The sequence below is a fragment of the Martes martes genome (genome assembly GCF_963455335.1).
Source record: "Martes martes genome assembly, chromosome: 3".
In the NCBI taxonomy this organism is placed as follows: domain Eukaryota; kingdom Metazoa; phylum Chordata; class Mammalia; order Carnivora; family Mustelidae; genus Martes; species Martes martes.
In genome coordinates, this window is record NC_137890.1 from 33,753,320 (window position 1) to 33,780,990 (window position 27,671).

At 37.4% G+C, this 27,671-nt stretch overlaps 1 protein-coding gene across 1 annotated transcript in view; it reads right to left on the bottom strand.

The window, feature by feature from the left end:
- Window positions 1–389: 389 nt before the first annotated feature.
- The window catches only part of PIBF1 (progesterone immunomodulatory binding factor 1), a 195,280-nt gene continuing 167,998 nt past the window's right edge, over window positions 390–27,671 (bottom strand). The window contains exons 17-18 of the mRNA XM_080798058.1: window positions 8,248–8,421; window positions 390–684 (exon numbers count right to left, since the gene is read on the bottom strand). Coding sequence (XP_080654184.1) covers window positions 634–684; window positions 8,248–8,421 — 225 coding nt within the window. The 3' untranslated portion in view covers window positions 390–633. The remainder of the gene's footprint in view (window positions 685–8,247; window positions 8,422–27,671) is intronic.

The window sequence follows — 27,671 nt, forward strand, 5'->3', positions numbered from 1 at the left end:
TCTGAATCAGCACTGTTTTGCTCAATGTAACGACAGACTTTCCACCAAATCTTTACTTGACCAATGAAATAACAGATTTTCTACTAGATTTTACTGATTAATGATCATCTGAAATAGAAGGAAAAACAGAGCCCAAAGGAATATCAGCAATTCATATCCACCTATGTATATGATATCTGACCACTGTTACTGGGCATCTGCAGTAACTTCTAGTAGATTTCACAAATGATTCTAGGTTTTAAAAAATGTACAGTGTTTTGGTATTTCTGTTATGACATTTAAATGTAGTATTTATATAGTTAGAAAATATACTCACCAATATGACAATATTTAGCCAAATATTTATAAGCCATGTACTTTAAAAATGCATTGAGAATTTTGAAAACTCTAAAATTTAAATCAGAAGAGTATATATTTATTTTGTAACAAAACAGATAAAACCAAATACAAACCGTACTATTGTTTGCTCTTCATACATTTTGATTATCATGCTAAAATCTGTTAATTTAACATTCAGTTAAAATAAACTTTAGTCATTTAAAAAAACGCCAAGTACATGATTATGACAAACTTATTGTTCATCAGAGAAAGAACTTCAGGAGTAATAACTATTGAGCAAATCCGTCCAAAACACTAGGTCTTCATCTTTTCTTTCTTAGACCACTCTGGTGCTTCTTTTTTGGTCTGTTAAAAAACAAAACAAAACAAAACACAACACAAAAATTAAGTAAAATGCTTATAAGGAAAATAAGAGAGGCAGTTCAGAGTACTAAGTATTGGGGCTTTGTATGAAAAGTACAGTAAATAATTGCTTTTCTTAATTCCGAAAGACACTTACAGCAAAGGTTCTGTCTTTTGTTAGAAATAATCTCCCACCTGGTATGTCTGTAGAATAAATATACATCTATGTTTTCTGGCTCAAAGCCTGTATTTAACATACTGCATACAGGTAAGCATTTTTGAACTGACTTTATTTTCAAAGAGACTTATAAAAAAAATCGAGGACATGGATCTTTTTGTTTGTCTTATCTGTCTATATATGGATATTTATTCACGGGATGGATATTTACTGAAGAATTACTGGATCCAAATCACTGGACTTTGAGCTTCTGAATTGCTAAGTATTTGCTGGCGTCCTTCTTGGCTTTACTGCTCAGTCATTTCAATCTAAAAAGAGCCCTGCTATACAGAGTAGTAACAAAAAAGCAGGGGAGGTGGATGGAAGAAAGCACTCAGAACTCCTTACATAAGGCACTGATTCAGATCAAAACGTCCTATTTCATACAATATGTTACAATAAATTAAATAAGCAGTTTACTTCTTTCCCACTTAGTCAAACTATGAAGGACCATATTCCTAAATATATATACATACATGTAGGCATATAGATAAGTATGATATTTAAAGATAAAAAGTCATTTGATCTTTTTAATATTGTTTTATAGTAAATAGTTGATGTATAAACTGGTGGAAGTGGCAGCAATGATCAGCTCCTCTTGACCTTATTCATGCTTTGGCCAGCTTCCATCACCACTGACCTAGCTGGTAGCCTCTCCTTCACTCCTGTCTTTCACTATGGCTCTAACTTGAGCTACAGATACTTTCATAAGATGGTCTCCACGGGTGGCTGAAATCCAGTATGTCGAATGAACTTTCCCAATCCTCCATAGTCTCTGTCTGGGTGAATAGTATCATACTTTATTCAGTCATCTAAACCAGAAATATCTGATTCTTCTCCATCCTAGATTTCTTCTTTTTACTTACTACACTCATTCTAAGCAGTCTGAAACTTAGCTTTTATTGAAATCTCTTTGTAACTCATTCTGTTCCTATCTTGACCCCACAGGGCCTTCATCTTTTCTGGCTTGATTCCTGCAAGACCTTCCTAATTCTGATCGGGCTCTCTCTTCAATTAATCATCCACAATTCTTCCAAGCTTGTCTTTCTAATATGTAAATCTGCATTAGAACACCTCAGTATTTTCATCTCAAAAAAGAAAGTTCAAAGTCCTTTGTATTAAAGGTAAAGGAGAAGCCCCTGGCTGGCTCAGTCAGTAGAGCATGCAACTCTTGATCTCAGGGCCTGGAGCCTACTTAGTGGGGGGCGGGGAAGATGGGGCACGTGGGTGGCTCAGTTGGTTAAGCATCTTGTCTTCAGCTCAGGTCATAAACCCAAGGTCCTGGAATCGAGTCCCACATCAGGCTCCCTACTCAGTGCAGAGTCTGCTTTTCCCTCTACCTTTACGTGGTGCTTGTGATATGCGCATGTGCCTGTGGGCGCATGCATGCTCTCTCCCTAATGGATGAATATTTAAAAAAAAAAAAAAGTGGCAGAGGCTAACTAAATCCAAAAGAAACCAAAGTACAGATCAGAATGTTATTAATTGGTAATAAGACATATAATTGTCATTTGTCCAGGAATGCCTGCTAGTTTTACCAGCATGCTTTCTTTTCTTTCTTTCTTTTTTTAAATAGTCACAGACTGTAAGAAGTCACAGTAAAACTGAAAAATTGTATGGTTCTCATATAAACAGATGGAGAGGTTTTGGGTGACCAGAAAAGGTGAGCCAGCTAAAAGTCTAAGGTTCGCACAATTGGTCTCAGAAGCACATATATGCCAGTGTTTTTGAAACTGTAGGTCTCTTCAATTAAAGTGCAATAAAAATGGAAGAAGAAAGAACCTGTAGGTCCCCACCCATGGGTAAGAAAATCAATTTAATGGGTAAAGAACAGAATTGAGAGAAAAAAAGTCAACAGAGTAGAATAGAATAGAAAACATCAGAGTACCTGCCCTAGGTCTGGGGTAGATTCTGTTTTGAGAAAGTGTGTGATCGTCACAAGGTCAGAGTGTGAACTGGATTTTTTAACTGTGGCTCCTGGACTAAAAAATCTGAAAGCAGCTTCTACAGACCAACTTACAGACCTTCAAGCTTAAAGCTAAGGGTAGAGAATCTGTACATCTGTGTTTTCTCAATTGACTGATAACAAAAAATATTCCTGCTCTGTGTACATGGGGAAGAAGAGAAATAAAACTTCCAATATTGGAAAGGAATCTTAAGACTCAAAAAGGACAGGACAAGAATTTCAGTGGCAGACAATTCTTCCTGACTCCTTTTATCTCCTCCCCTCCTCACAAACACATTCTCTATCAGATGTGTTAATGAAGCAGATTTGCCCCAATCAATTGTGCCTCTTTCCAGGGATTAGCTGCTTTTCCACTGTACAAATTGACTTTTGAGATATTTGATCTCTTACAGGTTCTAGTATATGAAATCCTTTTTCTATGTATATATGGCATATAGCTTTAATTCTTATGTGCTGGTTTAGGTTAACTGTATTTGTGATTTTATAAAGAAACAGTACAAAGTAGTGAAAAACTGGATTATCAGTTGAGTGTTAACAAATCCTCAAGTAAACTGTACTCCAGATTTAGGGAAGCGCCCAGAGGACTGTGGTAGAAACCAATGACAGGATTAACTGGAAACCGACCAGGACTAATCTACCATCTTACAATGTGATTCTGGAGATAAAGAACTGATAAGATAGGTACCTTTGTGTCCTGGAGAAGCAGTCAACTCAAACATTAATATATTACTTGGGGATTCTAACACATTGAGAGAGTATGTTAAAAGGAGAAAGAATGATGATAATGCATATACCATAAGCCTGGTGGATTATTCCTGGAATCTAGAAAAAGAGCTAGAAATTAAGAATCTATTTGTGTTTAACCAACAGAAAAGAGCCGCTTTTCTAAAGAAAAGAAAGACACTGTCTAGTAGATATAATAACTTTGTTTTCCAAAAAAGATGGAAGCTGGGAATCACAGAAATAAGTATTTAAAGAGTCTTCACAGGCAGAGCCCAACCTAAGTGAGTCTAAGACAGCTGACCTGGCTCTCGTACCAATTTAAATGAGAGATTATCCCAGATCATTCGACCTTCACTGCCCTCCCTCCATGCTTACAAAGAAAGGAATAAAGTCTTGATATAAACAATATATACTAGACATCCTATTACTGAATAATGGAAAGAAGCACAAATTAGAAAATAATTTGTGAATACTGTACTCTTTCTGCCTTTGGAATTTCTCACTTTCTAACCCTTGTTGTCACCTGTTAAAATCTTCTTCAAGGCCCGAGCCTCAAATACTCCAGGAGACCATCAACATTGCAGTATCTATTCTTTCTTTAAATTTCCATGGCACTTAACATTTTCTTTATTTTTACTTTAAAGTAGTCCACCCCATTTCGTCTATATCAAAATGATCAAATATTCTATAATGTTTAGCAAGGGGGCCTGCATGTAGTCAGGACAAACTTGTTGAACCAAATTGTACTTATTTGAACATTTTTTGTCTTCCAGATGACCACATGTAGCGTTCTAAATCACTTCTACAGAGAGAGTCATGTCATCATAAAGCCATTTATGTAAAAATTACATAAATGTAATATACCTGTCCAATAGATGACAGCCATTGAGATAACCAATCTAAGTTAAGGCCTGAACCCTACCATAAACTCTAATTTGGAAACTTCATTTAAAATGTACTGGTGCCACTATTCTTACCATGTTCCCTGCCCTCCTGGAGTTTGAGCCTCTTTATTGTTTCAATGCTTACAATCTGCTTGGAGAAAAGACTGAGAGCAGCAGGACTGCTAACATCTGCATTTTTATTGAGAAAATGGTGACAATGATATGAATCTTGAGTAAAAATGCTGGTTTGGAAAAGGATGGTAGTTAGTCCCATAGTGCTCTGGAAGGAAAAAGGAAATTGCTCCAAAGAGGATGAGAACAGCTCCAGTTTTTTTTCTAGAAAGGAGCGACTTAAGGCGAGAGAAAAGGGCTGCGACAACTAAAAGCTGCCTTGAGAGAGAAGTAGAAGACGAGCTGGAACGTACTGGGTGTTTATGAATGAAAGGGACGAGATGGTGCTACCTGTTGTAGAAGTAGCACTAACCACAGTCTTGGGCACTAACCACAGCCTGGGGGAGTTGCTGCTTTCACTCTCCCTGTCCTTTTAGTGTAATACTCAAGTTCCCCACCCAATAAAGTTTTAACAGCTAACAAGGTAAGTAAATCAGGAAGGCATATAATAATCTTTTTTTTTAAAGCCCTCAATTAGCAAATATTTATTGAGTATCAACTTTGTTCAGGAGCTGTGCAAGGCAATGGAAACACGGCTCCTATCCTTACAGCACTTAAATTCTGTGACTCAATCTAGACTTTGTTGGTACGTTCAATGCCTGGAAAACAACTCTGCCCTATCTGTAATTTCAATGGCCAGAACTTGAGAAAGGTGTCTATCAAATGCACCGTTTGGGGTCTTCTTCATGTATAAATATCATGTGGGCCCTATAAAAGTTTCTCTTGAATATAAAAGCACATAAAGACAAATGTCTCAAGTTCTTATTCTTCATTCTCTTCTACATCACAGCTCTCCTTCTACCCTTATTGCCCCATTGACAATAGTTTTGTTTCCTCATCCTTTCAATGCATATATGAACACACATTCATCCAGCTGTTCAGCATAAATTTGTTATCAGGGAAAAATATCAATAGCAAATAATTTCAGCCAAAGGATCTGGAAGCAAATTAGAAATGTTTCCATTTTAGTTATAAAACTGTAAGATTATGAAATAATTAGATCTTATTTTCACATATTTGCATCATAAATTCCTTGTTAACAAGATCAGATGAGATGTTAAGAAAAATGTTGCTATGGAAAATTGAAAATATTCAAAATAGTAACCTTAAAAATTATAATGCTTGAAAAGAGTAATAGCATGTTAGTATAAAAAATGTCTAGACCTCATTTCATATGATCTCCCCCCTCATTTTACAGATCAGAACCAGCTCAGAGTGTTTACGTGACTCCCTCCAGGCTACCCAGTCAATTCACATTAATAATTTTGCATTAGCACATAGTCTTGATTTGACTGGTTTCCAGTATTAGCTCTCAGTTTTCATTAGTGTATGGCTGAGTTCATACCTTTTTTTTTTTTTTTGAAAATAGGCTGCACACCCAACATGGGACTTGAACTCATGGCCTTGAGATTAAGAGTTGTATGCTCTACTGGCTTAGCCAGCCAGGTGCTCCTGAGCTCATTCCTCTTTTGAAAAAATTTCCCTTATTATAAAATAAATTAAGTTTATTATAGAAAAAACCCCCAGGAAACACATATGTGTAAAAAGGATATAAAAACCACCCAATTAATACTTTATATTTTGAATATCTTAATTTTATTCTCACTGCAAAGACTTATTTTGAGGTACTGGAGAAATTTTACTGTTAATTATATACTGGTTGCAGTCAGGATATCAGAATCAGGTTACCAGCCAAAGTTAGAAATGCAGGAGGTTAGAACAGAAGGAACAGTCCACTGTTTGGAACAGAGAAGGGTCAGAAAAGCAGATCAGAGGCTGTACAGGCTTTAAGTATTTGGCTGTATCTTGTGGTTTTCATCTGACCTTACTTATCCCATCAACATCTATGTATTCAGTCTGCTCTCTTCCTATAGATTATAATATAACAGACATACCATATTGTCTGCCATCATCTTAGCTCAGTTTCTGAGCTATGGTCCTTTGGAATAAATAGCTCTAGGCAGCTTATTTGGTACCATGCGATTCCTGTTCACTAAAAAGAGCGGCCATTCAGTAGCCTGGCTAATAACCTTAACAACTCTTGCTACAAAGGCATATCACCCAACAAAAATAAGCTGCACCAATTGGATTCCTGTTTTTGGAAAATACACAGAGAACTAGGTTAAAAGAGAGTCGATGTGGGAAGGAAGCATGGCTCAAGACAAGGGGCCAAGAGCAAATTAATGAGGAAGTGGAAACTGTGAGTAAGCAGAAACTGGGAGAGAAACAAAGAGAAGCTGGTGTACCACCAGAGGAAAAGATCCCAGGACACAGCTGCGGAAACCCGGAAATCCGTATAGCTGTCTTGTTTCCTGGCTGGTCAATCTAGGCTTCCTGTTTTCTCTCTCCTGTCAGCTCAGTCTCCATTACCACTACATGGATCCTTTACAGTAATTATCCCTTATTCCATCTAAACTGTAACTCACTGTCATTTTTTCAAAAAAAGGATGTTGAACCATGTAGTCACCAAGCAATCTCTCATATCACGTTGATCTCCAGTGGCATTATCCGAATGTATAATGAAGTACCTTAGATCAGACGCTCCCATACTTGACCGATTATTATAATCATCTTGGAAGTTTTAAAAAACTAATATTTGGGGAGCCTGGGTGGCTCAGTGGGTTAAGCCTCTGCCTTTGGCTCGGGTGATGATCCCAGGGTCCTGGGATCGAGTTCCCGCATCGGGCTCTCCGCTCAGTGGGGAGCTACTTCTCCCTCTCTCTCTCTGCCTGCCTCTCTGCCTACTTGTGATCTCTCTGTCAAATAAATAAATAAAATCTTCTAAAAAAACCCCCAAAACAAAACAAAAAAACCCTAAAATTCTGGGGACTCACCGGATCAGAGTATCATAAAGAAAATCAATCTGGTTTTGAGTCTCTGTTCAGATTGTAAAAATCATGTTTCTTCTGGGAAATTAATGCAAGGATGGGAAACCATGTTAAAGTGTAGTATTTAATAATGCTACTATTTTCATTCTGTTGCCTTTTTATTTTTATTCATAAAAATGATGTTAAAAATGATGTTAAAACATCATTTTTGGTATTTTCTTTTTTAATCTAAATTTTTCTGATTTGTTGTTTTGAGTGATTCCTGTATATGTACATGTCTATCTAAAAATGTATTTGTTTATGCTAATATAATTTATTATATTTTAATATTATATTAAATTGTATGTTAATAATATTAATTTTATGCTAATATGATTGGTTCTGTACTTATGAAGAACCTCTTAGAACAAAGTATACTTATTACCAATAAGAGGGGGAAGGAGATATTTTGCATGCCTTTTTATTCTTAGATAAGTTGAAAAATTATACAAAATGTCCCTCTGATTCCCCTACAAGTCCTGAAGATTAGAGGAGGTAAATGCTAGATTAAGGCTCATTTCTGGGCAAGTCCATTATTTTAACTAAAAAACAACTATCAGTTGTAAGGTAGGTAATACATACACTCAGGAAAGGGATTAATATAGATCTCTCAAGGCCTTTAAATGAAACTGAAAATTAGTTTAAAACCAATATGAATAAGAAGTAAGAAACCTAAGTAAAATATATTTATGAAAATCAGAGATATTAAAATTCTAAGTTAATTTTGGTTGTACTTACGAAGAGTGTTGGTTTGGGTATAAATATATTGTCTTCGTGTCCTCTAGGCACATTTAAAGTCTTTGATTTATGATTCTCTGTCGTATTTTTTGCATCTGTTTTAGTAAGAAGTAACCGGTCCTCAGAATGCTTACTACGCATATTGGTGACAATCTGTTTCATTACTGCCAATTCCTGTTGATAGACGAAAACAGAAGATAATGGCAAGTATGATTTTAGCAAGCAGACTAAAAATGATGGATGTTAAAAAACATTTATTTTTATTCTTGAAGTAGAAGAACATTTGAAGCAATCACTATATGAATGAGGAAAGCTGTGAAACTAACAACATGTCAATGTACAGTGATGCACATAATTATCGATTCATATCATTAGTATTTTTAGGATGGTAAGTGATAAATATATCGTTTCACACTCTAGTGGGTCCCTGATTTTTCTGCATATTGGGATCACCTGTGGCATTTCAAAAACTGTTGACATCTGTGTCCCACCCTCAGAGATTGTGAGTAATTGGACCGGGAGGTGGCCTTGGCTTTGGCATTTTCTAAAGCTCTCCAAGTGATTCTAACAGACAAACCTGAGAACAACTGGCACAACTACTTCCCACCGAGCTTTTCTACACCGGGTTTGTTGAGCAGATGATTTAGGCACTTAATTTTCTCTCTTCTACTTCTTCAATGATTTTATTTCCTTTTGAAGTCTTATAAGAAGATGGTAGGGAAGAAGAGTCTAAAACATTTCTTCTTGCCTACTAATCACCAGCTCAAACCTTAAGTTTAATACAATTTCAGGATTTCTTTAATCATGTCATTCCCTATTCTTTTACAAATGAAAACTGGACTTGGCTTTAGCAGTTGCTGTTTGAACTAAGAATTAATTATGCTGAACTTGTTAAAGAGCTCTGATCACAATTTTCAGGCATTTACTCTTCTAAGTCTGTTTTGTCTTTTATTTCTCCCCACAGTCAAACCTTTAGCATCTAACACTAATTAGTGGATAGCTGTGATTAATTGCTAAATTCATTCAATCAAATACAAGCATATGAAGAGAGGACAGACTAAACTATCTCCTTTACCTTATTATTTGTAGAACAGTGGTGGGTTATGTTGGAAGTCATTTTTTCCCATTATTTTATTTCATTTTCATGCCAAGACACCAAAGCTACAGTGACAGAGAGATGTTCTGCTCCCTTCTACTAATCTGTTTATAGACATCAGCTCTGGGTCAGAGCAAGTTCCTACAGGCCTTCCCTCCCCCCCACCCCCCGGCTGTCATTAGTTCTATTTAGAACCATCTAGCTTGAGTGGGTATTTTAAAACAGAGCTGTTGAGTTCAAGCCACCAAGCCTTAATAAATCTTAGGGCCAATAGAGGAGCTGGGAGAAATGGTGCCAGAATCCCTCTTCTCCCTTCTGAAGTCCTGGGGTTGGCCGGGCTGCTGCACGTGAGAATGTGCACCTCTTCAGACACGGCCAATCCAACAGAATAGCATCCAACAGAATAGCCTTTTGAGGGATCTTTTGGCTTTCAAGATTGTGTTATTTCATTTATATGGTCTCCACAGTGAAGTACATAATCACCGACTTGATGTCAAACATGTCTGGTATTACGGCAGATTACAGCTCCTGTTCTACTTACTGTTGTAAGTTGAAGGGGAAGGAGAGATAATGGTCTCTCAGGCTATCGACAGAAAACTTTCTATCTTAAAGAACCTATGTTTACTTGCCATAAGTTTTGTATCTTGGCATGAAGATAAAATAATAGGAAAAAATGACCTTTAACACAACATACTACTCATCTACAGATTAGTAAGGTAAAGGGCATCATATTTGCTGGGGAAGGGGACAGGTGGGGCAATGAGGATGAGGAGGGAGAACCGGAAGCAGGTGCAGGGACGTTAGGCAGAGGGCTTTGGCTCCCGAGTGCCCGGGAGGAGGCCATCATTGCATTTCTCTTTGCCTTCCTTCTCCTGCTGATAGAGGAGGAGTTACAGGAAACAGCTCATTCCTGATGCTGGTCAGGAGACAGAAGAGAAATTCACAAGTCTTTGCTTCATCCAGACTAGGATCACCTCAATTTAGGGTGTGGTCACAGTCTGCTTTCATTCTTCTGGCTGCATTAGACAATGTTAGCATGGTTTCTGAAATGCAGGTAAAGAATACTGTACAAACAACACAGTTCTATAAAATGCCTACTAAAAAAATACAGTGACGATGGATCCCAAAAGAACATGTAGGAAATTTTTTTTCGGTTTTGTTGTTTGGTCACATAAATGATCCATTCCTTTTTTATCAATGGTAAATCTAGGGAAAGAAAATCCCACTTTAACATCAGATAGTATCCACAATATGATCATGTACTAAACACACAGAAAGCCAAGCACATGTACTGGAAATATTTTAGCATTAGGTTAGAAGTCAAAGACACATCTATTCCTGACTCTGTTACTCACTATGTAAACTTAGGCAATCTACTCTGGTTCAATGAGCTTCAGTTTCCTAATTGATAAAATGTATGCTTGTATTACCTTTTTGGATATTTGCCAGTGTGATAAGTGAGTATGTTTATTTTGCATTTCTTCTATTGTGAGGTTGAGCAGCTTTTCATATATTTAAGGGTATTTGATATTCTTGGCCCATTTTTCTCCTGGCTGATGGTCATTTTCTCACACATTTCAACAAGCGCTTTGTGTTAGAGATTTTACCCTTTGTAAAATGAGTGGCAGCTTCCCCTGCCGCCTTCTACCTGTTTATCTTTTATCTATGTTCATGATTTTTTTTTTTTTTTTTTGGCTATGCCGAACTTTCTGATTCTGATGTGGCTGAATATCTCAATCTCTTATTTTACAGCCTTCTCTGTGTTTTCTTCTTCATTTTCCTCGAGTTACATTTATGCTTTCTTTTTCTTTTCAAATATTTAGACCTCTGAGCTGTTTGAAATTTATCCTGGCTTATGGTGAAGGGTGTGGATTCGACATCTTTCCCCCATAACTATTCTGTGATAACATTATGTACTAAACTATTTCAGATGCTTATCTTTATCGTACACTAAACTTCCCTAAGTAGATGATTTATTCCTGGACTTTTAAACTCCATTCCAATGGTCTGTCAGTTCATGCACCCATGTCCCACTGTTGTGTTTAATGATTTGCATACATTTTAACTCTACTCTTAGAGACAGGGGTGGATTTAGGTTAAATTAAAAGAAAAACTTAGAAGAACTGACTTTTATGATACTGAGTCTTTCTAACCATGACAATATTTTAATAGATCTTTCACCTACATTTTGGGCATAAATTGTCATGTCCTTGATGGTATTATTATTACAAATAAATGATTGTAATTATGAGATTTCAATTCTCAGACTGACAAAAATAAACCAACATTAACATTTATGAGCTAGAAAACTTACTTGTCACTACAAAACAGAATCGTTTGGTCAGATGAAGTCACCTTGAAATCTTCTGATTTGTTCCTATCTGGTTTGGGTCTTACCATGTTCTTGTCTGGCTCCTGATTACTGGCTCCATCTCCTATTTAAGATTCTGCTCCGATTGTTTGGACTTGCCTTTTGCATTTCATTTCCCTAGCTTTTTTTTTTTTTTTTTTTTAAGATTTTATTTATTTATTTGTCAGAGAGAGAGCACAAGAAGGCAGAGTGGCAGGCAGAGGCAGAGAGAGAAGCAGGCTTCCTGCTGGACAAGGAGCCCGATGCGGGACTTGATCCCAGGACCTTGGGATCATGACCTGAGCCGAAGGCAGCGGCTTAACCGACTGAGCCACCCAGGCGTCCCATTTCCCTAGCTTTGGATTCTGCTTTTCCATGTCCTTAAACCATCCTTTTCTGATTGGTCAGTAGAGTTATTTGTACTCGTATTTAATGACTTACAAATATTCACTGCAGAGCAAAGAGTGTGATCAGATGCACAAGAAAGGACCCTCTGATGTTCGAAGGAGAATGTTTCAGTATCATGTTCAATTGAATTCTTTTTCTTACATTGCATCTATTGCTCAAAATCATGCCATTTACTTGGGTTCCTATTTGTACTCTGACTTTCTTACAGAGATTTTCCTTCTCTCATTGATGGAAATAATATATGCCTTTTCCCATATTACCTAAGATTAGCTTCTTAATCATGCTATTCATTAGCTGTGTTCAATTTTGTAGACTGTTTTTAAGACTTATGCACAGTTATTATTGTGAATTTCTTTTTATCACTTTATTTCTTTATTATCTATCTTGATAAGTTCCATCATTTCTGAGAGAGTATTGTGAAAGAAAGTATTATGCTTTCCTTCAGGACTTTGATGGTATTTGTTTCCTAAGTCAAATTTCCGAGAACTATGATGCCAAGCTGATTATTTCTTTGCAGGTATTTTTTTTTTTTTTTAAAGATTTTATTTTATTTGACACAGAGAGAGAGAGAGAGAGATCACAAGTAGGCAGAGAGGCAGGCAGAGAGAGAGAGGAGGAAGCAGGCTCCCCGCGGAGCAGAGAGCCCGACCCGGGGCTCGATCCCAGGACCCCGGGACCACGACCCGAGCCGAAGGCAGAGGCCCCAACCCACTGAACCACCCAGGCGCCCCGCAGGTATTTTTTTTTCTTTCTGTGATCTACATTGTTTACCTTTTCTGCATTAGTTTCCATCTTTTTACCTTTTTCTAAGTTTTAGGAGAGTTTGTTGACTTTTCCTCACATCCTTCCCCTGACACTTTTACTTACTTATAATAATTTCATGATTTTTATTTTAGCTATTTCTGAAAATAAAATATCACCAATTTTTTTTTGCTTGCTATTTCTCATTTTATGGAAATACTACTTTCTCAATTTTTCCTGAAAAAATGAATTATAATACCTTGTAAGTTCTTTTCTGCTATGGAATTTTATTTTTGTTTTCTTTGGAGAACAGGGTCAGTTTCTTTGTTGTGATTTTTGTGCTAATTATTCATTTTCTTGTAGTTTCTGACAGTCTTTGGTGTGTGTTCCAAATTAACAAAGAACCAGATTAAAAGTTTTCTTTCTGTTTTTCATTTCATTCATGTGAATGAAACAACTGAGTCCTACCTCTGCATACGTGGACGAGAAAATCTGTTTAGTAGGCTTCACTGTAGGGCTCGTGCAAAAAGCAGGCTCTCTTCTCCAAAATGACAGAATGTGGAGTTCCCTAATCTGGAGCCCTTTATTCTGGCTGTGTTAGCCTAATCTTGGCAAATGTTCTGTTAATTTCTCAAAATATTTTTTAAAATTCCCATTTAAAAAAAAATTATACAAGCAATACTTATTCATTGTAAAATTCACATGCTGTAAAAGTGACATGCCCCAATTCTCTTTCCCTTTAGCTACTAGTTCGAGAACTTTACATACTGTTTATATACAGAGACTGATTTATAATATTAGTCATTAATTCTGACACTTTTATGCTGATTTTCCAAAAACTAATAGTTTTTATGTCATAATCAAGTATATCAAATACATCAAAAATTTACAGTAACTTCAAGAATGAATGGACCATTCATTAAAATTAACAGCTCTAGAACGGCAGCTGGCTATACAATGGAGACTTAGGATACAACTGAAATAAAATAAAACAATAAAAACCACATTGCTGTAAAATAATTACTATTTGAAAGGGAAGAATTAAGGGCCAAGTTCTTATGAAACTTGATGATGAGGAGAAGGTGATGATGAGGAGAAGGATGAGGAGGAGGATGAGGATGAGGATGACAACTGTTACTGCATAAATAATCTCTATAAAAGAGAGAGGCTGCTCTCTTGACTCCCAAATCACATAGCTCGGCCATTTAATATAAACTCTCTGCATAGCGCGGTGGTGTATTAAAACAGCTCAACTGCTGAGCAGCTGCGTAACAGTACTGCAGAGCTGATGCCAATAAGTTGCTGAAAGTTGTAAACTCGGCAAAGATGTTGGCAAGGGGACACACAGATGGCATTTCTTGATGAAAATAGCTCTGACAAGTATAATGCAAAGTATGTGCTCCACTGGAGGTCAAATGTAATGTTTTTACATAGAAATAACCACGTATCATGGCTAACAAGTCAGGTAATTCTGTGCATCTTTCCCACTTGAGGTAAACAGGAGGTAAAAACCAACCTTGTTTTAAACCAAATGAATACATATTTTGGATATTTAAACTTGATCGGAAAGGCTATTTAAAAAACATTCTATTATGGAAACTTTCCAATATACAAAGAATAGATGAAGCTCTCAGTTCTACAGCCCAACAGGAACAATGATGAACATTTTGCCAAGATTGGTTTTTAAAACAGCTTTAGTGAGATATAATTCACATCCACACAGTCATCCATTTAAACTGTATAATTCAATGGTTTTTAGTATATTCATGGATATGTGCACATTAGCATAGTCAATTTTAAAACTTTATTACCTCAGAAAGAAACCGGGATTCCTTTAGAAATTACTCCTCGATCCCACCTTCCTCTCGACTTCCCAGCCCTAAGCAACCACTCATCTATTTTCTCCCTCCTTATATTTCCCTGTTCCGGACATCTCATATGAATGGAATCATAACGTGTGTAGTCTTTTGTTACTGACTTCTTTAACTTAGCATAATGTTTTCAAGGTTTATCCATGTTATAACATATATCAGCATCTCATTTCTTTTTATGGCCAAATAATATTCTACTGTATGGTTACACCATATTTTGTTTGTTCATTCATCAGCTGATGGACTTCTGGGTTGTTTCCACTTCTTGGCTGTTGTGAATAATGCTTCCATAAACATTCATGCACAAGTTTTTGTGTGTGTGTGTGCTCATGTTTCATTTCTTCTGGGTATATACCTAGGAGTGGATTGCTGGGTCATATGGTAACTCTGTGTTTAGTTGTTTGCAGAACTGCCAAACCGTTCTGCCAACAAAGTTTTATCTGTTTCTTTACCAGTTTTTCTGAAATATTTCAAAGCAGATTTCAGACCTTCAGATCATTTCACTTACAAACACTTTAGTAGAGATTTTTAATACATGATTTTTGAGGAAGTTAAATATACTTTGAATGTCAATGCCACTACACCCTATGTATGGCAGAATTGTTGGAGAACAGCCTCAGTAACTACAACTGCCAACTCCTATTTTCCAGTCCCTCCATCAGTCTTCCTGTCTAAATACTTGTTTCCATTTGTAGGCTAACCTTTCCCTGGGGTTGTCCCTTTGCCTCAAGGCGAGAATATATAGTTTTTAGGTTTGGAGAGAGAAAGAATGAGGAAAAGAGCTAACGTTCACTGAGTACCTACTATGCGCTAAGCTTTGTGCTACATATCTTATATGATAATTTAATCCTCTTCTGGGGTGCCTGGGTGGTGCAGCTAGCTGGGTGTCTGACTCTTGGTTTCAGGGTCATGAGATTAAGCCTTACGTTGCTGTCAGCTGTTTAAAGCGCGCGCTTCTCTCTCTCTCTCTCTCTGCCCCTCTCCTCCCCTTCACTCTCTCTCTCAAATAAACCTTTAAAAAAATAGTAATTTAATCCTCTTCTAAATACCAAAAGGTAAATATTACTTCAATTTCAAAGATGAAAAACAAGCTTAGAAGGTTATAAAAAATTTAGCCAAGTCCATTAGTTATTAATAAGTGAAACCAGTTTTTAAATGTAGATCTTTCTCGGTTCAAAGCTGTCATTATTTATAAAATAGTTCATCTGTCTTCTATCAAAGGTTCTGATACACACACAATTTCAAGTTTGGAAGGGATCTTCAAGATATTTAACTAGGCCTCTAAACAAAACAAAACAAAACAACAATAACAACAACAAAAAACAAAGCAAAACAAAATAAAACGTGTCTCCTTATTATTTCTATTTCTACTCTTAGGCTTTAATTCTAGCCTTTGGAGAAGGCTATAACACGTTTATTACTGCCTCCTTCCCATGCTTGCTTTGAATTTCTTAACATCTCTCTAAATAATTTCTTCTGTAAACATCCCCAGTTCATTCATCCCTTTTATGACTGAAAAGAATTCTTGAATTCTTTCACCATCTTGATTGTTTTTCTCAGATTACTTTCTAGTATTGGAAAGTTTGGAGCCTAGAACAGAACAGAGAAGTCTTGGCCAGAGCAGAGCCGAGTAAGACCTAAGCTACTCCTTATTCTAGTGCATGGAAGATGACACTCACATTTTTGGAACCATACCTTATCCACGACTAAAAGCTTAGTGAGAGCTCAAGTATATACATGAAAGAGAGACAACTGTGCTGTCATAGCCTAAGGGACATAACTAATCACCTGGTACATTCTTTCCTGAACTTGGATATAATCTTAAGGTCATGCTCAATAGTGATCTAGGTACAGAAAGAAGCTAGTATTAACACAATAAAGTAGGCCTCTGAGTTGAAATCACTGCCATGGTTGACAAAACAGAAGTGTGGGTCCTTTGATTCTGTTCTGATTGGCTTGTACACACCCTTTACGTCGTCTGATTGCTGGATAGTGTATCTTGGACTTCTGACTGCTCTGCCTTCCCGCAGGCATTCTCTCTTGGTGCCCCGCTCTCCTGCTGTAATAGTATTCATCTAGCTGCTGTCTAGTTTCTGGCCTTTACTATCTCAGTATAACCTGATAGGTTTTGATGCATATTCTAGCTTATTTCCATGATAGACATCAGACTCTAAACACTGTGCTCTACTTTGAGGACTGGTTTCCAGAGTGCGGCTCACTCCACTGTCTGTACTTTCGCCAAGTTGTATTCCCAGCCTTCCCGCAGTGGTAGGTAGTTCCCTGATGCGTAATCAGTGACTTTAGTTTATATCAAAATACTGCCAATACAGTACCTGACAGGATTATGATATAATTACCTCATATCTAACAATCTCTCCTGGCCACCACACATTTCCAGAGACTTTTTTTTATAGCTTTGCAGTTTTGTGTGTCTCCTCACGTTCTAGAAATGTTTCGTTTGTTATAAACTTCTATGATTCCAAGAGAATCATAAAAACACAGGGACAGATATGATAGCAAGAGGTCTTTACTTGTTCCTTATTGGTAAAAAAAAAAAAAAGGTCAGAGAAATGTACTTACTATTTAAAAGAAAATATGCCAGACTTCTAAAATACAGTGGGAAAAATACATATTTCATTCTAAAATACAAATTAAAGAAATTAGATAATAATAGGCCTATATGATTCCTAAGGATGTAAAAAAAGTTAAAAGGACATATATACACATCTAAAATTTTATGATGAGATATTTTATTGCTACAAATAAGAGTTTTATTTGCCAGGTACCACAAAGATATTTGTAATTTTAAAGATGATGATGAAAAAGATGAAAAAAGCCAAAACACTTATGAAATAATTTAACCTAGTTGTACTAAGTTCTATACAACTCCACATAAACACAGAGGTCCACAGAGTACAATCTAAAAGAAATTCATGTGTCTTTTATGCAACTCAAAATCGAGGAGAGTTAACATTCCACAAGATGGACAACTGAGATTTAGCTGCTCCTTCTGTGAAATGGGTATAAGATCATCACCGGTTTCTGTGAGGCTTAAAGAAATGAGTATTTTTTTTATTAAAGATTTTATTTATTTATTTGACAGACAGAGATCACAAGTAGGCAGAGAGGCAGAGAGAGAGAGAGAGGAGGAAGCAGGCTCCCTGCGGAGCAGAGAGCCCTAAGTGAGGCTCTATCCCAGGACCCTGGGATCATGACCTGAGCAGAAGGCAGAGGCTTAACCCACTGAGCCAACCAGGCGCCCTAAAGAAATGAGTTTTAAAAAATTCCAAAGTCGGGGCGCCTGGGTGGCTCAGTGGGTTAAAGCCTCTGCCTTCGGCTCAGGTCACGGTCTCAGGGTCCTGGGATCGGGCCCCACATGGGGCTCTCTGCTCAGCGGCTCTCTGCCTGCCTCTCTGCCTACTTGTGATCTCTCTCTGTCAAAATAAAGAAATAAAATTAAAAAAAAAATTCCAAAGTCATATATAAATATTAAACATTCTTATTATTAACTGAAAATTCTAGATGCCACAAGCATGGAGGAATAATTTAAAGCTTCCCCTTTCTTTGATTCCTTAGTTCCTAGATATACTTGGTTGAAAGCAAACTATAACTGATTTGTAAGTATGTTAGTATAACATAATTGATCTGAAAACGTTTTAAATATTATAGAAGAAAGAAGCTATAAAAACTCAAGATATTATTATTACTGATATATAATTGGCTTGGTTCTGGCACACTTTCTTATTAAAAAAGTTTTCTTAAAAAGATTTTATTTATTTGAGAGAGGGAGAGAGTCAGTGAGAGAGAGCACAAGTTGGGGTGGTAGGGGAGAGGCAGAAGGAAAGGGAGAGGGAGACTCCCTGCTGAGCAGGGAGCCCAAGAAGGGGCTCTATGCCAAGACCCTGGGATCATGACCCAAGCTGAAGACAGACACTTAACCCACTGAGCCACCCAAGCACCCCTGGTTCTGGCATACTTTTAAAAGTATATGTAAATTCGACATTAGCAATGAGTTATTTTTTGCAATATTTTACTCCCTGAATTTCCTTGGACTTGAATTCACTTACCTTTATATGGCAAAAATAAGCATTCTAAAACTTTATAGAGAAAATATGACTTCCCTTGTATGTGCATTTTAGGTTTTCATTACAATAATTGTCTTATTTTTCTTTTTTCTTTTTTTACTTGAGAATGACTTTTATTTTTTTTAAATTATTTTTATTAACATAATAATGTATTATTTGCCCCAGGGGTACAGGTCTGTAAATTATCAGGCTTATACATTTCATAGCACTCACCATAGCACATACCCTCCCTAATGTCCATAACCCAACCACCCTCTCCCTCCCCGCTCCAGTCCCCCCAGCAACCCTTAGTTTGTTTTCTGAGATTAAGAGTCTCTTATGGTTTGTTTCCCTCCCAATCCCATCTAATAATTGTTTTAAGGGGTGCCTGGGTGGCACAGTCAGTTAAGCGTCCAAATCTTGGTTTTGGCTCAGGTCATGATTTTAGGGTTGTGATCTTAGGGCCCTGATCTCAGAGTCATGAGATCGAACCCTGTGTTGGGCTCATGCTCAGTGCAGAGTCTCCTTGGTCTTCTCTCTCCCGCTGTCACCTCCCCCCACCACAACCCACACGAGCGGGGACTCTCAAATAAGTAAATAAATCTTTTTAAAAAATTCACTTAAACTCACTAAATCAAAACAAATTTTAACTGGAAGAGCATCACTAAGATAAGAAACGTATAAATCTAAGAAATAATTACATCTTGATCTAAATAAAAATTAACTTAGGCCCTCAGTATTTTTTTCAGTCATGCTGATGTAAAATTTAACTACATAGGTATATAAGAAAAACATGTAAAAGGTATCCTTAAGAAAATGTCAAAACAGTTAAGTATGAACCAAAAGGAATGACACACATATAGAAATATGTAATTTGTTTGAACTCTTTATGAAGTGGATTGCCTAAGGGGCACTTGTGGTGCTGAAACGTCCCTGAAACTTTCCGAGAAATCACAAAGAACATACGAGTTAGGATCTGGGAACATAAACATACCATAAAAGAATGATAATTATACTGTGACTTCACTTTTAGGAAACCTGGCTAACTGCAGGTTTGTGATACACAGTGCAGTACAAGGCAGGTATTCTGGGCTAATGGGAGCCCAACATTCAGGCAAAAATGGGGCTTTGCATAGTCTAGGAACCTTAGTAAGGAGTGGTTAGTTAATTCTGGTTACATACCAACTGAAATGCTTGTAGACCCTGAAAGATATTATCAGTAGAAGCACTAAGTAAAAGGGTAGAAGAATCTCAGGTCTTAAAAATAGGTATCTCTCACAAATGTGTATTATTTTTGAGAGGCTTGCTACCCATAGAGGTTGCTCGTGGGTACAGGTACCATGTCCAAGGTTTTGGAAGTAGCTTTGTTTTAGACAAACTTGACTTCCTAGTGGTTACTTTTAGATAAAATGAAACTGTTCTTGAGTATAAAGAGTGTCTTTAGTTAAAATGTCAAATAAAATGTCAAATAGTCAAATATAATTTGACTATTCTATTTGACAGTTTCAGGTGCAGTTATAATTGAAGATGGTAAAGGACCATAACAATCATTCAACTGAGTACTTATTATGTGCTAAATACTGGGCTAACGGCTAATAGGAAAAATGAGGCACTTTACTGGCCAAGTCATATGCATAATTATATAGTGATGTGAACATTAACAGAAATATTTTAAAAATTATTGGAAAGAAGTAGAAGAAAGGGATGAATTTTTCTTTGTCAAACTTTGAGAGAACTTCAAAGAATACATAACATTTGAATTGACTCTTGATACAGAAGGAAAAGAGAAAAAGGAACCACATCCATTAAGTTATGTGTTGTTACACACCAGGAATGTTACTATAGTATTTAATTCTCATATAGTCCTGCAGGGTAGACATTACCTTTACACACAAGGAAATGGGGTTTTGAGGGGATAAATTATTGTCACAAGAATCCATAGCTACCAAGTAGTAGAGCTGTGATAGGATTGCTGTGATAGTCTTCTTGTCTGACTTTGGCTTTTCTCACAGTATTTTAATATGGAGGTGACATAATGAATATAAAGGTAATTCCAACCTTACAATTTAACAAGTGACCTGAACACATACATACAAATATATATTAGAAGGTAGAATGTAATTCTGGACCAATCCCATTGTCCATCTTCTCCATGTTTATACCTAGCACACTGAATGCTACTGGAGAAAAATTGCTCAAAATGGTACGACTGTAAATATATGGTGTTTTAACTTGGCCGCTATTTGATATTTCCATAGTACATATCACTCATTTACTGTGAAGCTGTTTTTTTTTTTTTTTAAAGATTTTATTTATTTATTTATTTGACAGACAGAGATCACAAGCATGCAGAGAGAGAGGAAGGGAAGCAGGCTCCCCGCTGAGCGGAGCCTGATGCGGGGCTCGAACCCAGGACCCTGGGATCATGACTTGAGCCAAAGGCAGAAGCTTTAACCCACCGAGCCACCCAGGCGCCCCACTGTGAAGCTGTTTCAAAATTTTATTTTCTTCAAAATTCTGATGCTAGCAAATCTGTCATTAGAGCACAGCCATTGGATGGGAACTGCCTAAATTCTTACTACCAAACCTACAAACTCATTTTTATCTTTACATAATCTTTATTTTTATCTTCAAAATGGAAAAGGCGCCCTCCTGTCTAAAATTAAATCCCATCACTTGCACTCTGGATCTCCTCCTTCCCCAACACTTTGCTCAATTGGTATCTTTCTCTTGCTTGTCCCTAAAATGTCTCTCTCCACCTGGCTCCTTCCCATCACCGTTTAAATTGGATACTCCCTAACCGTGAAAGGTTAAAGACCTTGACCTCATGCCCCTCCCCCCATCATCCTATAGTCTCTGATTTAAATAACTTTAGGTTTATCTAAACTTTAGGTTTCCTATGACCAGTTTTCAACTTCTGTTCATTCATCAATTCACTGCAGTCTGCTTTTTGGCTCCACGGAAACTGATGTACCATCTCATTAAGTTCAGTTGACACTTCCTTTTTCATCTTTGTTTGATTTGGCCCCTAGACAGACCATTGTCATTGGTCAGATTCTACTCTCATTCTGATGTTCCTGCCATTTCTCTGGTTATGGCGCCTTCTAATCTGTGCAAACTTTTTCCTCTGCCTATCCCTTAAATGGTGGTGTTTGTCAAGATTCTGGCCTAGGCCTTTTTCTGCTCTCATTCTATGTAGTTCATTTACCAGTTCATTTAATTCCTTCCACATAAAGCACTATCTTTACTGGATATATCCACTTAGGTATTTTCTTGAGCTTTTCTTCTCCAACTCTATTTCTCCCATGTGCTTTGTGGCACCACCAGAAACCCAGGATGAAAGCGGAAACCTTGGGTATCAATCCTCATACCTCCTCTCTTCAGCATTCCCTGGATCCAGTCACCAAGCCCCATGATTTTCCCTTCTTTCTTTCTTTCTTTTTTTGATTTATTTATTTATTTGAGAGAGAGTGAGAGAGAGAGAGAGAGCTCACAGAGGCAGAGGAAGAAGCAGACTCCCCACTGAGCAGAGAGCCTGATGTGGGGCTTGATCCTAGGACCCTGGGATCATGAGCCGAAGGCAGATGCTTAACTGACTGAGCCACCCAGGCGTCCCTGATTCTGTTTTCTAAATAGCTTTCAAATTAGTCCATTCTTGGTGGACACCATCATCACCAGTCTGGTTCAAGACACCATCATAACTCACTGAAATGCTGGAACAGCTTCCTAATTGGGGCTCTAACAACTACCCTTAATACAGCTTCAAAAGAAATCACAAAAGGGCTTTTACATCAGCTTCTTAAAATTAAGCACAGTATTCTAGTAGACATTTGGCTGATTAAAGATCCTTTTCCTACTCTTGAAAACTTATATTCTGAAGGCACATGATGAAATATATACACAGAAAAGCAGAAAGAGAATTTCCAAATCAGCAAATCTTACTTCAAAAAAGCAAAGATGAGTGGATAAAAATGGATGAAAAATGATAGCCACTTAAGAAGATTCTTGAGAGGTACACTCAACAAGAAAGAAGACATTTTAAGGAATTACATTTATTATATTCAAAACTGAATGTTGAAATTGAAGCTCTGCTACTGTTCTCCAAGAGCAAGATCCTATCAGTTGCTCTTTGGCTTTACCTCCTTTTTACCTTGTTATTTAAGATTTATATTATTTTATATTTTTATACCTAAGAGGTCTTAGCATAAGTGAAAGTAGGTAAGGGTAAAAAAGATCACAACCTGCTTAAAGGAAACCGAAAAAGTTATTTGGAGGCATCAAAAATGAAAGGAAAAAATAGATTGTAACACCTGGATAAGATATTCAGCTGAGTTTTTTTGGCAATTAAGACAAAAAGGAAACACATTAAATTACATAGTTTTCACTTTCTGACAAAAAGAAAGCATATAACTTCATCTACAGAGGCAAAAACTTTCCTGGAACTAATGCAAGCAATAATTCATCATGAAATTCTTGTCTAAATGGGACTAAGGAAAAAGATTACAAACTTTTGCCTCAGAAAAAAAAAAGCATTTGCTTTTAGTTTTGACAGTAAGTATGTAATCATGGTTGAGTTCCTTAACTCTTATCAGCTTCAGTTTCATCTGTAAGAGTGGGGACAATAAGATTTAATTCTGTGATATTTAAGTTAGCTACTTTTAAAGTGAGTAATTAAGCACTAATATAGAAAATAAAACCCTTTAAGGCCATACCCCAATGTCCTAGAACTGTCAACTTAGAATTATCTCATCTGGTTTTTTTTTTATTTAACACATACTTGATAATTATGTAAATGAGTAGATGATCTTATTTCCTATTACATGGCCATCTAAAGTCTTATCAGAACTAGATGACACTGCTTAAAAAGTTAGAGATAGTGGTGTCCAGTGCAAAAAGGACAATGAAAAATTCAAAATGTGCATTGATCACATGTGGATTTAAACTCAGAAAAATTTAGCTGATTAAAGCAGTGACTCATATTAGACAATTTTCCCAGGGACCTGCCTAGTGCAGGGCAAGCTCTCACGTGCACTGTGCATGACTCTGAGAATGGGCCTCTCCTACATTTTGTGCCCTAGGTGTTTGCTTGCCTCACCTTAGTCCAGCCCTGATTTTCACTTTTAAAAAATTATATTTATCAGAGGTATTATTCAACTGTTATTGGCTATTTTAAGCATCTGACTTTCAGAGCCGTAAAATGAATAAATTAATTTTGCAGACTCCTCCTCCTCCTCATGACCTGAGCCAAAGTCAGTTGCTTAACCAACTGAGCCACTCAGGCACGCAGACTCTCCGTTTCAGCAGGTCAATATTTAAGTGAATAGTCAAGAATTGTCCTGGGTCACCTACCATACTCTTTCCTTAAAAGCAGTTTACACTTGCTTTTGTATCTGCATGTTCTATTTAAGTTGGCTTTAAACTGTTTCTTGGAAAAAGATAAAAAATTTGTATTAAGTATGTTTTATTAGACTTTAATTTTTATTTTGCTTTGAAAAGAAAAGAGCTCCTTTTCTTTAGATGTATGGCATTAAGAAAAATCACAGTGTTGGATTATTAAAATATAATTGTCAAAATGAAGATACTATCAAATGTATGAAAGTTAACTGATAATTAGATATGCATCCATGCAAATTTCATTGATGTCATTCAGTAGATTTATCTTGCTAGTACTTAATTTCCATGTTTAAACATATTTCCTTCTAAATTCATGTAATTCTCAGACTACTAAATAGAACTTTTAGTTTTTATTTGGACTCATGAATAATGTGATTCTAAGCATGATGTACAAAATACAGAAAGTTGCTCATATATTTTTCAGAGTCTAGCACAATCTTCTAAAACCAAATGAGAATTGCCACTCCAAAAAAATACTTGTTAGGCAGCTTTAGAAAAAAGTTGGTATGCCTGAATGGACATCAGCAGTTACTATCTATCTATCTCTTTCTTTCTCTTTCTCTTTTTTTCTCACTCTCTCTCTTGCTTTTTCTCTCTTTCTTTCTTCTTTGAGAGTGTGCCTGAGTGTGCGTGCAAGTGGTGGGGGGGGAAGGAAGAGGGAGAAAGAGAATCTTTTTTTTTAAGAATTTATTTATTTATTAAAAAGATCACAAGTAGGCAGAGAGGCAGGCAGAGAGAGAGGGAGGGAAACAGGCTCCCTGCTGAGCAGGGAGCCCGATGTGGGGCTCGATCCCAGGACCCTGAGACCATGACCTGAGCCGAAGGCAGAGGCTAAACCCACTGAGCCACCCAGGTGCCCCAAAGATTTTATTTATTTATTTGACAGAGATCACAAGTAGACAGAGAGACAGGCAGAGAGAGAGGAGGAGGAAGCAGGCTCCCCTCTGAGCAGAGCCCGATGTGGGGCTCGATCCCAGGACCCTGGAACCATGACCCAAGCTGAAGGCAGAGGCTTTAACTCACTGAGCCACCCAGGCGCCCCGAGAGAGAGAATCTTTTTTTTTTTTTTTTAAATATTTTATTTATTTATTTGACAGAGATTACAAGTAGGCAGAGAGGCAGGCAGAGAGAGAGGAGGAAGCAGGCTCCCCTCTGAGCAGAGCCCGATGTGGGGCTCGATCCCAGGACCCTGGAACCATGACCCAAGCTGAAGGCAGAGGCTTTAACTCACTGAGCCACCCAGGCGCCCCGAGAGAGAGAATCTTTTTTTTTTTTTTTTTAAAGATTTTATTTATTTATTTGACAGAGATCACAAGTAGACAGAGAGACAGGCAGAGAGAGAGGAGGAGGAAGCAGGCTCCCCTCTGAGCAGAGCCTGATGCGGGGCTCGATCCCAGGACTCTGGGATCATGACCTGAGCCGAAGGCAGAGGCTTAACCCACTGAGCCACCCAGGCGCCCCCCGAGAGAGAAAATCTTAAGCAGGCTCCACACAGGGTGGAGTCTGAGATGGGGCTCGCTCTCTTGACCCTGAGATCATGACCTGAGCTGAAATCAAGAGTCAGACACTTAACTGACTGAGCCACCTAGACGCTCCTGTGATTACTGTTTCTTAAATATTCAATTTTTAAAGCATTTGTGAAAATCCACATAGTGAATGAATCAGGCTTCCCCAGTAAAGAAACAATTATTTGAGGGCAGAATCTTAGGGCCCAAGTGGTAGCAGATAAGGCCAGAAAGTCAGAGAAAAAGAATAAGTATCTTCAGAGAAGCTCTTCCTAGTCTATATCACCTGTTGTTAGATCTAGTTATCTATGCAAAAATCATCTCTCAAATCTTCTTATCCTTTTTGCCTGTCATATAAAATACACCTTTAAGAGAACCTACTTCAAAGGCCATTTCTAAGACAGAGACAACCCTGCAATCCCCTTGACACCATTTCTAGGATATGCACCTTTGAACTGCTTCCAGTAATATTCCCCAGTTTGTTTCTCTCAATAATATCCTTCCAATAATTTCTTCCCAAATTCCTGATATATCTTTCCCAGACTAGGAAACAATGTCTTCAGGATACTCATAAACAAATGATCTGTTTTGAGCATTTCTTTCTCTGTTAGGATAACAAAATGGTAAAAACATTGCCAAGACAAGGCACTGATAGTTCAGCGTAAAAATGCACAAGATTAGAAAACTAGGCTTCACAATACCAACTGCTGGCAAGGATGCTGAACAGCTGGAACACTCATTCACTGCTGATGGGAATGCACAACGTATAGTCACTTTAGAGAACAGTTCGGCAGCTTCTTATAAAGTTAAACATACACTCTCCATAGGACCCAGAAATTCTGTTCCTGGGGTATTTACCAAGAGAAAAGGAAACATATATGTGTATATATGTGTGTGTGTGTGTGTGTGTGTGTATGTATGTATATATATATACTTTAAAGATTTTATTTAGTTGACAGCGAAAGAGGGAACACAAGCAGGGGGAGGGGGAGAGGGAGAAGCAGGCCTCCTGCTGAGCAGGAAGCCCCATATATGGGGCTCCATCCCAGGACCCTGGGATCATGACCTGAGCCAACAGGAGACGCCCAATGACTAAGCCACCCAGGCACCCCAGGAAACTTATATTTACACCAAAACACATACACAATCATTTATATAGCTTTATTATTTATAGAGGCCTCCAAATGGAAATAACTCAAATATCCATCAACTGGTGAACGGATTACCGAACTCTGGTACATCCATACAATAGAATATTACTCAGCAACAAAAAGGAATAAATGACTAATACTTGCAACAATATGGGTGAATCTTTTTTATGGTAAGTGAAAAAAGTTGAGTTTGAAAAGACTGGTAATTTCATTTATACAACATTCTGGGAAAATTAATATGGTTTGTTGGAAAAGGCAAAACTACAGGGATAGAAAACAGATCAGTGGTTTCTAGGACTGGAGTTGGGGAAAAGAGTCAATATTAAAGGGGCATGAGGGGCACCTGGGTGGCTCAGTCGTTAAGCGTCTGCCTTCGGCTCAGGTCATGATCTCAGGGTCCTGGGATTGAGCCCTGCATATCGGGCTCCCTGCTCAGCGGGAAGCCTGCTTCTCCCTCTCCCACTCCCCCTGCTTGTGTTCCCTCTCTCGCTTTCTGTCAAATAAAGAAAATCTTTAAAATAAAATAAATAAAATGGGCATGAAGGAATTTTCTGAAGTGATAAAACTATTTTACATATTGACTGTGGTGATGGTTACAAACTGGGTGTGTAGGTCAAAAATCATAGAAATGTATGCTAAACAGGGCATGAATTTTACTGTATGTATATCGTATTTCAGTAAGTCTGCTTCGAAAAATAAGAAAACTGGAGTTATCTCCTATTTACTAACTAACTGGTTTTACTCAAGCCACTTGAAACTCATTTCTCCTTTTACAAAATGAGGAATTTTATATTAGCTCTAAAATATTTCTGAGAGAAGTAACAAGAAAAAATACTTTATGGAC